This window comes from Pygocentrus nattereri, chromosome 13, assembly GCF_015220715.1.
Source record: "Pygocentrus nattereri isolate fPygNat1 chromosome 13, fPygNat1.pri, whole genome shotgun sequence".
In the NCBI taxonomy this organism is placed as follows: Eukaryota; Metazoa; Chordata; class Actinopteri; order Characiformes; family Serrasalmidae; genus Pygocentrus; species Pygocentrus nattereri.
In genome coordinates this window covers 2,769,363-2,780,699 of record NC_051223.1, presented here as the reverse complement: position 1 = coordinate 2,780,699, position 11,337 = coordinate 2,769,363, and the positions used below count along the sequence as shown (strand labels likewise).

Below are 11,337 nucleotides of genomic sequence, written 5' to 3'. Positions count from 1 at the left end.
ACAAAAGTATCTAAACCAACAGTAAAACATGTCCTATATCGACATGACCTGAAAGGCCATTCAGCAAGAAGAAGCCACTGCACCAAAACCACCATAAAAAAGCCAGGTTACAGTTTGCAGCTGCATATGGGGACAAACACCACTTTTTGGAGAAATGTTCTCTGGTCTGTTGAAATCAAAAATGGAACAACTTGGCCATAATGACTATTATTACATCATTCCTTATAGAGGAAAAAGGGATAAGCTTGCAAGCCGAAGAACACCATCCCAGCTGGGAAGCATAGGGGTGGCAGCATCATGCGGTGGGATGCTTTGCTACAGGAGAGACTGGTGCACTTCACAAAACAGATGCCATTATGAACAAGGAATATTATGTGGAGACATTAAAGCAAAATCTCAAGGCAAGGCGCAAATCTTCCAAATGGATAATGACCCCGAGGACAGTTTCAAAAGGTCTCAATGGCTCAACAAAGTGCAACAAAGGCAACGGAGCAGCCATCACAAAACCCCAACCTCAAACCCAAAGAAAATTTATGGGCGGAACCGAAAAAGCATGTGCATGCAAGAAGGCCTACAAACCTAACACAATCATAGCAGCTTTGTCAGGAGGAATGCCTCAAAATTCCAGCAACGTATTGTGAGAAGCTTGTGGAAGGCTGCTCGGAATGCTTGAGCCAAGGTAAACAATTTAAAGGCAATGCTACAATATACTATTAATATGTTAGTACTGTGTAACTTCTGAGCCTCTGGGAATATGCTGAAAGGAAAAAAAAGGGCAAATATATCACTGCCTCTAGTTTATTCTCCCATTTCGCATTCTTAATATATAGCAGCAATCCAACTGAACTAAGAGAGGGAATGTGTACTAGGACTGAAAAAAGTTGAAAGGAATGTCAACCGAGTTGAAGTATGACTTCATTGAAAACTGAACATTGAAAACAGACGTCCATGACGCAGTGTAGTCGTTCAACTGTTCCACAAGTGATGACATCCTTGCAGTGTTGAACAGATCTTTTATCATAAAAAAAATGAAATGATTTAGTGTAAAACTGAGTCACTGTTGTGATTAGAGTTATTACTGCAACAGGGCGCTTAGTCATTCAGTCTCAATCACATGTCGATATCAATCTACAACAGCAGTACTAAAACTCAACTGACTGACTGTAACTAAACTTGCCCATTTGATATCACAGCAGTGTGGTAAAAGAATTTGTTTCATTGCTGCCCACATATTTGCAAGCATCAAGCCCAAAGACAAACATTCCAAGCTAATCCAGAATTTAGCTCTGGAATTTGGCAGCAGGCTGAGAAAGAGGCCCATTCATAATAATTCATAACGTCTGAATAACCCTCTGACCACAAAGGAACCATTCATACCGCATGCAGCTTTACGATGAAGAGCAAACGATCTTACCTCTGCCAGCCTGACCCCTGGATAGAGGAGAACGGTCCTGGAGACTTGCAGCTGGACGCCCTGACACGCTCTACTGTATCTGCAGTAAGCTGCAAAGGTACACATCTCACTCAAGAGAGGCGTTCTTCTGCAAACAGCCTGCCACGCTTTCTCAGAAATACAGCCGGCGGGCAGGGCCCTCACGATGGCTCGAGTGCCAGGGCACACCATCTTCGTGACCTTCCTGTTGTTCTTCAGGTACCTCCTGACGAGCACAGTGGAGCGGTCCTTTTTATTGCGCACAAACTCGCAGTCGGACGCCGTACCTTCGCTGTCACTGTGCTGCTGTTGGGCTGGATTAAGCCTGGAGGCTCCAGAGCCTTGACGGGGCATATCCGAGTACCGTTCCAGAGGACATTTGGCTTTGTATCTCCTGTTAAGCCTCTCCAGGCTGGAGAAGCCGCATCTCAGATCCATTTGGCAAGGCTGAATGATAATGGGGAGGAAAAAGTCACACTGTGATCTCTTTTTTTCAATCAATACTGGGATATTTGAAGGAAAAAAAAAATTCCCACAATATTCCTGTAATATCACTCAGGCAATGGAAAGGTTGTGTTTAAAAAGGTAATTAAGCCCCAACCACTATAAAAAAATTTGAGGCTAAAAATTCTGAGGATATTTGCAGATGTCATTTTTTTATTTCGGTTTTAGATATTTTTGTGGGGTGGCACGACCGAGACTTCTTTGCATCGGTGTTATATGCCTTTGTTGTTTTCACAAGGATAGCCAACCAGGTATAACATAACATTAACCTCCTTATTTCTTCTTCTGTTTCTCTGATACTCTGTTCTTCAGTGGTCAGGACCCCCATGGACCCTCACAGGGCAGGTACTGTTTGGGTGGTGGATCATTCTCAGCACTGCAGTAACACTGACGTGGTGTTAGTGTGTGTTGCGCTGGTCTGAGTGAATCAGACACAGCAGCGCTGCTGGAGTTTCTAAACACCTCAGTGTCACTGCTGGACTGAGAATAGTCCACCAACCAAAATTATCCAGCCAACAGCGTCCTGTGACCACTGATGAAGGACTAGAGGATGACCAAAACAAACTGTGCAGCAGCAGAGTTATCAGCTATCATCTGTAACTTTACATCTACAAGGTGGACTAACAAGGTAGGAGTGTCTAACAGAGTGGACAGTGAGTGGACACAGTGTTTAAAAACTCCAGCAACACTGCTGTGTCTGATCCACTCAGACCAGCACAAAACACACTAACAAACCACCACCACGTCAGTGTTACTGCAGTGCTGAGAACGATCAACCACCCTCATTTGCATTACACACTTCTATAATTTCAGCATTGTGAAGGCTCATGCCAGGTTAATGTTTAAGGGACATCATGTTGTGCAGCCTTACCATCACGTCCTGCATTGTGGCTTTTGACTTTCCTCTGCAGTCCCATGTACGATGGAGCTGAGCTGGAGAAGGTATGGGCAGGCTGCTTCTCCTAGTGCTGCACCCAGAGGCAAGCCTGTCCTCCTCGCTTTGCTCGACCACATCAGCTTCCAGCTGGCATGAAGTGCTGCGTGACCCGCTCAAGCTTGGCGGCCCTCCATTGAGGTGAGTCATTTCAAAAGAAAACCCCTCTGTTCTTTCCCCTCTGTCCTGGCACTGCTGAAGAACAGCTAGAGGGCTGGCCCTCTGGCAGCTTCCAATCGTTTCCACCGCCCTGCATGTCCTATTTGACCGCCTGCAAGACAGTCCCTCAGTCGTGTAGCAGTACATATCCCTATATACATATCCCAAGCTGTCCAAACTCTTGGATCTGGTGTGAAAAGCACTCCCTGTGCCGCAGTCCGTTTGTATCTCCTTGGAAAGTTTAGAGTCCTGGTGGTCCTTAGATGGACACAGACGACAGGAACGTACACAGGGGAGCTGTGGCTCAGAGCTGCTTCTTTCAGGCAACTCACAACCAAAAGACAGAAGATGGTTTCTGTATTTTGCAGATGTGCAAGAGGCCATTTTGACTCCGAGCACGGTGGCAACCTTCTCTGTGGTCATGGTGACACTAAGAAGGCCATTATCTGCCTGCCGCTCCACACAAACCCTCATACCACAAAGCATTCGACAGTGGTTCTTCCTCAGTCAAAAGCACAGAAAGGCAGGATAAAGAAAAGCACAAGTTTCTGTTACAAAAGCAAGAGCCGGTGGCCTTGGAACTTAGAAGTGTATCTCAACCAAACAGTTCAAAATAAAAGAAGACAATCGGTCCGGTAGTAAGCAGCCCTCCCCGGTTGTGCAATGTCAGCTCTCTGCTCTCAGGACTTCAGGGCCTCCGAAATCTAGGAGAGAGGGGAGGAAAGGACAGTCAATACTCGGCTAACAAATGAGTGCAAACAAAAGCAAAGCTCGCTGCACAGCGATTTGAAAGCCTCCAATGCCTGGAAAAAAAGCCGTAGAGAAGTTTTACAACCCTCAAAATGACTTTTTCACGTGTCCCGTTAGATGTTTTTTTGGCTTTTGCTTTGAGAGAAGCTATGTGTGAAACAGCACCAGTTCTCTGAAGCCAGGCGGGAGCGTGCATACACTGCGAACAGAGACTGACTTGTAGTTGAGAAACGAAGAAATCACATTTGTCCAAGAACCCCAACGTAATAATGCGCTGGAATTAGAAATAAAAAAAGTCAAAAATCACACTTTAAAAATATGTGGGTCTCTGGAATGTGGGGTCTGAGGATTGTTGGAACAGATTAGGGCTGCGGGTTGAGAGGAATTAGTTATTTGACTTTGAGTCTGTTTAGCCAGGCAAGGTCCACAAGCACCCCCCCCACCCCCACCCCCACCCCCACCCCCACCCCAGGCCATAAATCTGTGCAAAGAGATGGGGGTAGGACAGGAAGGGCAAGGGTCCAGCAGAAATTTGTAATGATACGAAGAGGAAAAAGAGGGAACAAAAACCTACTGTAGCTAAGCAACACAAGACCTGACCGGGCTGTCTGCATAGAACTCATAGTAGCATACAGTACCTCTCTCACACGGGACCATCATGGGTACATATAACCTATTTACAGAATACCTGAAGCCGCACCTTTGTCCTTCTTCATGCAACACACAAATTGTTTGAGCGGTTTTCAACACAGCGCAAAGAAAAACATTCTTGTCTTCCACTTCTAACAACACTTCCACAGTTCTATGAACACAGATTGCGCAGGAGATTAAAAAAGGACACTCCCTTAGCGTTACGATAACAGAACACTCAGTGTCCATGTGACACTTTAACTCATCAGGTATAGAACGCTGCACATATAAACACCACCGGTCCAGACTGTAGTGCAGTTTTCAGGTCTGACCATCAAGCAGATTTTTATTCAGAAATACACGATCTAAGAGTCCGATCTACCGGATGTTTGGAGGTGGCATGCAAGAACTGAAGGAGAAGTTTACGTCCAAGAAGCATTACTGCGATCCACAAGTTGCGAAACTAAAACAGGTATTTGAAATAGACGCAGAATTTCTGAAGAAAATGCTTCACAAAGCTTCAACCCTGAATCCTCACCATCAATTATTCAAAGTCTCCGAAATCTCTGAAATGCATTACTTCTGCCCTCATTTGTCATTTCTAGGATTATTCTTTTTTTATTAACCTTAGAATATTACGACTCACACCTCCGGCCAAATTCGCTGTGGACAAAAACACTAAGTGTAACAGAAACCAGAGCTTGAGATGAAATCTTATCTAAAAAGCTTACAGCGCCCTGTTTTGACTATCTGCACACTCCTGGTGAGGGTGTTGCTGAGTGTGTGTGTGCGCGCGCGCATGAGTGTGTGTGTGTGTGTGTGAAATGAGACATGAGGCAATTGTATTGCTTGGGAATTACGGGAATTCCCCCTACTCCGACCCCCACCCCCAAAACGCACACTCCCACACAACCAGACAACTCTAGGCTGAAAACAGCAGGGAAAGGACATGATAATGAACTACAGCTGAGGCTCATCTAAGCCCAGAGAGGGCTACCTTAAAAATACACAAGCTGGAGTAACATAAACTGTGGTAACGGACAAAATGACGGGTAAGCATATCTGGATCAGCGTTTCATATCAACTGCCAATAGAAGTCCTGCAAAAATGACCCATTATAATAAACTCACCAATGATAAACTGAATTTCTGAACAGCTAATGGACAAAAATTTATAACATTTGGGCCCAGGGTTTTTCCTGGGCCCGCCCACACACACACACACACACACACACACACAATGCTTGGAAGATCAACAGACACCACCAAGACACACTTTCAATCTGACGGTCCTCTGACTTTATGACAGTGGGTGTGTCATCAGAAGACTCAGAGTTTCTAGTTTGTCCACACAAACCAGGTGTGTCACATTCAACCCGTGATTTTTCACACACAATTTTGCAACTCACCTTGCAGCATCTGTGATCTAGGACACAATGTTTCCCTCACATTAAATAAGGCGTAGGCCTATTTTCTTCCAAAAGTGACTTGAGGGGACAGGTTAACACCTCCTAGCAAACAGTTAGATATCTCTCTGCGTGGACCAAAGTCCATAAACAGGGTCGCAGGGACGTAAAACACTGTTCACTGCTGCACCTACAAAAAGTCGTTCAACATCAGTGACTCGTTTCAAAGTGGGAGGAAATACCTGCAGCACCTGCGTCAGTTCCAAACGTAAGGAAAGGTACCATTTCATTCAGGTTGACCTGCGTAAAAACAGCCAAAACTGACTAACAGATCCGAGAAAAGACGAGGTCAGCGTGGCGAGAAGCTGCACGTCCATGCCAGCTGAAGAACAAAAAACCCTCAGAATGCAAGCATCATATACGGCCACAGAGAAGAAAATATTAGTACATTGGTAATAATTATTAGTACATCACTGAGACCAGGACACACACAATCTGTTTAAATGTGTCAGGGGGTTGAATCTTTGTTTCCTTTGCTCTGCAGAACTTCACGCCTGAATCTAAAACAAAGCACAAACAAAACAAAGTGTGCAGAATGTTTCGTGCTAACAAACGTCCTGCAGCCAAAAAGTGGAACTTATGAGGTGCTAAGCAAATCTTAAAACCTGTGTGTGTAAGTCTGAGCACTGTAAACGTCACTCACACCTTTCTCACCCTGGAACATGAGACACCGCACTTAAACCCAGTCAGCACCAGCCCCACTTAGGCCAGACTGCACATCCCCTACAGCTGGTCAGCGATCTGAAGCTCACTCCTCTACACTGCTTAGTAACGTACAGTGGTGGACAGTAACTCAGTAAATGTAATTGGTTTCTGTACTTAAGTAGTTTTTTTTTCTGTATCTGTACTGAAGTTTCTCCGTTCTGGGCGACTTTTTCCTTTGACTCCACTACATTTCAGAGTCTAATATCCGACTTTTTCCTCCTACATTTTGAGAAATCTGTCGTTCCTTTTGGTTTCTGTGTGTATAAAAATGTAACACGTCAAAACAAAAGAAGCGCAAAGCCAGAGCACCAATGATGAACTAACTTAACCTGTAAAAACACCACAATATAGAAATATGTCCACATATGCAGTCGAGACTGACGCGTTTCTTTTTTTCTGAATTCATACAAACACTTTCATTTTATAGTAAATTAGTTTGGGCTGGTTTATGTTTATGAACAGACGCCTACAGATCAACATAGTAAAGGAGCTCATCTGTGATCCTGAGTTTAAAGCCAGTTTTTATTCAGCTTGTAACTAATTTACAAAGTCATCTGAAACTTTGCTTGTGTGTAAAAAGTGATTTCAGAGCCACTCGGTTCTCCCTGATGGAAACTGTTTACCTTCAGTGTTTTGTGCTTCTGATCATTTTAATAGACGTCAGCGTCACTAATTAATGACGTTCTATTAAAAGACTGGTTTACCAAGAGAGACGCTGGAGGACTTTCACCTGAAATGAGTTCATGAAGCCAGTCTGGTTATAAAAATGATAACAGGACATCAGAGCCAGAATTACTCTTTTAGTACTTTTACTTTATACTTAAGTACATTTGAAGGTAAATACTTTAGTACTTTTACTCAAGTGGAGGTCTAAAGGGAGGAACTTCTACTTTTACTGGAGGAATATTTACCTCGGGTGTCTCCACTTCAACTCAAGTCCATGATTTGTTTACTTTGTCCACCGTAAATATACGACACACCTTTAAAACACTCGAAATCCTAGAAATGGAACCAAAGAGCCTGAAGACGGCGAGAGCGTGGTTTACTCCAGGTTTACTCAGCGCCTTTATTTTCTAGTTGACATTCGTTTCCAACCTGCTAACTAGCGTTAACCGCTGCCACTCGCAGACAGTTCCACTCACAGCACTGACCTGCTGACTCTGCACACGGAGCTGCCGCACAACTAACTCGAGTAAATGTCCATAAACAACGTGTGGAAACGCACTCACCCCACAAGAGCGCAGCCTCGCCGCTTCTGACGAGACGTCTGCGGAAGCTGGAGGAGAAGCGACGTTAGCTGGAAGCAGCCAAGCAGGGCGAAGATAGATGAACGGAACCGAGCGAAGGGACGGCTGAAACACGTGTGGAGGAGGGTTTGCCTGTAGACTCAGAGAGAGATGAGAGAGAGAGAGGGAGAGGGAGAGGGAGGGAGAAAGAGAGTGTGAGGGAGTGAGAGAGAGGGAGAAAGAGAGAGAGAGTGTGTGAGAGAGAGAGAGAGAGAGAGACAGACAGACAGACAGACAGAGAGAGAGGGGGGGGGGTAACCTATCTAGGAACGTGCGAGGCTGTAACTGTTCCGAGCCGGGAGTTTTCGTGATCTCCTCGGTTTGTAGAAACCACGAAAATCGTATTTCTGACACTTCTTAAGCTGAAATTGAGGGAAATTTCAGAGTAAAATCGCCCATTCTGTCATTTTGGGCTCAAATAGTCGCCCAACGATAGTATTGGCGGTTACTCTGACGTCATCGCTGCTGTGGGGACAAAACATTCATTCATTCATGGCATTTGACTGACGCTCTTATCCAGAGCGACTTACAATTTGATCAGTTTATACAGGTGGGCGAAGGCGGTGTTAGGAGTCTTGCCCAAGGACTCTTATTGGTATAGTGTAGGGTGTTTACCCAGGTGGGGAAACCCCGGTCTACAGTGTAGAAGGCAGGGGTGTTAACCACTACACTAACCAACCAAACCTCGTATCTCCCGTTTTTTTTCCTACCTCACATTTTTTTTGTTTTTCAGTTTGACATCATTTATAAACACCTGTTGCTCTTTACATGGGGTGTCATGATCAATGAACCAAAATAAATGGCCCAGAATTACTTGGGGAAATTTCATACATTATTTTTATATATATATATAATGAAAAAATGTTATTGTTTTAGTAATGCCATCAGAGTACGTACCATATGTCATGTACCAGACTTGTACATTGGCTCTGTACGAACGGTCAGGAAACTTGGTCTGTCCAGACGCTTTGCGTACACTGTGCCATGTCAACAGTGGCCCGTAAAAACTTAAAGGAATTCAAAAATCCACCCATCTTTTCAGATTTCCTGCACAATTAAATCAATAAGATCACTCAGAGTAGTATTCTCAGTGCTAGTGAAAGGAACCGAACGTCCAAGGCCCAATCCCATTTCACCCATCCCCCCTACCACTTAGCCCTTACCCCTCTGATTTGTGCATTTACACCTAGGGGTAGGGCGTCCCAATTTTAGCTGTGATAGAGGGGTCGAAGTGTTCCAAACGGAGGTTTTTTGGTGGCACCGCTCCAAACGGAGTGGCGCTAGCACCGTTCTCCATTAAAAATGCCGAAAAGCATTGTATTACCCTAGTTTAATGTTTTACGTTCCTTTTATTCAAAACAAGGTGAAAGAAAAGTTACTTAGTAGTATTCTGATGGCGCAGTAGCTAGCTAATTTTTCTGTTCCACCTTAAATGGTGCAGCAGTTACATTCTGGCACCTCAGGCAGCAGAACTGCTGTGCCATTTAAGGTGAAACAGCGTAATTCGAACGAGAAGCTGGAGAATAGCTGACTCATTTCCAAAAAAGTTGGTACGCTGTGCAAAATGTAATAAAAACAAATTTCAATGATGCTCAAATCATTTAAACCATATATTTCTCTGAAAATACATCAATACTGCAACAAATGAGTTGTTGAAACTGAGAAATTTGATTTGTTTTTTTTTTTTAAATATGTGCCCACTTTGAATTTGATACCAACAACACGTTCCAAAAAGTTGGGTAGAGGCCCGTTTACCACTGTTTCACCACGTCTTCTTTTAACAGTACTCTGCCAGTGTTTGGAAACTGAGGAGACAAAGTAGTTTTGAAAGCTATGTTTTTCCGTTCTTGCCTACCAAAGGATTTGAGCTGCTCAACAGTTCTGGGTCTGTTTTGTTGCATTTTTCATTTCATAATGCGCCAGATGTTTCCAGTGATGACAGGTCTGGACTGCAGGCAGGTCAGTTTAGCACCCGGACTCTTATAATACAGAGCAATACTGTTGTAATACATGTGGTTTGACATTGTTTTGCAGACACAAACAAGGCCATCCCTGGAAAAGACATAGTCTGGATGGCAGCAGATGTTGCCAAAACCTGTTTATATCGTTCAGCATTAATGGTGCCCCTTCACAGATGTGCACGTCACCCATGTGGCACTACACCTAGGTGGTGTTTTTTTTTTTTGGCATTACACAACTTTACTAGCCCTTCGTTGCCCCCGTCCCAACTTTTTTGGAACATGTTGTTGACGTCAAATTTAAAATGGGCATATATTAAAAAAAAAAATACAATTCTCAATTCTCACATTTGATAAGTTGTATTTGTACTATTTTCAGTTAAATATAGGGTCTAAATGATTTCACATCATTGCATTTTGTTTTCCCAGTAGTCATTGGGCGGAAGGCAGGATAAACCCTGGACAGGTTGCCATGGCGATGGACTGGCAACCTGTCCAGGGTGTATCCTGCCTTCCGCCCAATGACTGCTGGGATAGGCTCCAGCACCCCCCCACGACCCTGAGGGAGAAGCGGCTTAGAAAATGAATGAATGAATGAATGAATGCATTTTGTTTTACATTTTGCACAGCGTCCCAACTTTTTCGGAAACGGGGGTTGTAAAAAGCCCGGAGACGAGACGGGATGTGTGGAGTACAACTTAGAAAATAATTCAATAATTTCAATGGATTATGGGACAGTTATGTCCCCTGACTAAGGGTGCTGAGATGTACCCTTGAGAGGACCACCCCAGGGACAGTATGGTACCTTTATTTCTGAGATTGTATGAATTCAATACTTTTATGTTTATTTTTATCTAAATTTTTCTTAAACATTTTAAGGCCCATGTCTGATACTAGACACTAGATTTTATACACATCAGAACAAAGCACTTTTCATGCTGTCTGAAACTATTAGTGACCCTATGAGGAGAAGCCTTCTACTGTGGGACTCAACTAGAACTAAAGTCAGAGAAACAAACGGGGGGAAATGTAAGATTTTATTGCACCCAGATTATACAGAGAAACCATTATTGATCAGTATTAAACATAATATGTAATATCACTTTAAATTAGCATTAAACATCTCCCATCCTAACCTCCTTCTGCAGAGGAGCTTCATTACTGCCTGGTTTGGTAACTGCACTGCCTCCAACCGCAAAACCCTTCAGCGAATAGTGTGGACAGCTGAAAAGATCGTTGGTGTCTCTCTTCCCTCCACCATCATGGACATTTACACCATCCGTAAAGCCACCAGCATCGTAGATGACCCCCCACACACAAACCATTCTCTCTTCTGCCATCTGGAAGAAGGTACCACAGCGTTCGGGCCCTCACAGCCAGACTGTGCAACAGTTTCTTTCCGCAAGCCATCAGATTTCTCAGCTCCCACAGACCGAACTCGAACTGATGGACGCAGACACACACACATAGCAAATGACACCATCCTGCTCCTCACTTCCAATTCCAGACGATGT

At 44.0% G+C, this 11,337-nt stretch overlaps 1 protein-coding gene across 2 annotated transcripts in view; it reads right to left on the bottom strand.

Moving 5' to 3' along the window:
* Positions 1–8,260, bottom strand: part of plce1 (phospholipase C, epsilon 1) — a 117,629-nt gene extending 109,369 nt beyond the window's left edge. The window contains exons 1-3 of one of the 2 annotated variants that reach the window (XM_017704474.2): positions 7,809–8,260; positions 2,808–3,733; positions 1,415–1,879 (exon numbers count right to left, since the gene is read on the bottom strand). In XM_017704474.2, coding sequence (XP_017559963.2) covers positions 1,415–1,879; positions 2,808–3,515 — 1,173 coding nt within the window. In that variant the 5' untranslated portion in view covers positions 3,516–3,733; positions 7,809–8,260. The remainder of the gene's footprint in view (positions 1–1,414; positions 1,880–2,807; positions 3,734–7,808) is intronic. The other variant, XM_017704475.2, reaches the window with a different exon arrangement.
* Between the last annotated feature and the right edge of the window lie 3,077 nt (positions 8,261–11,337).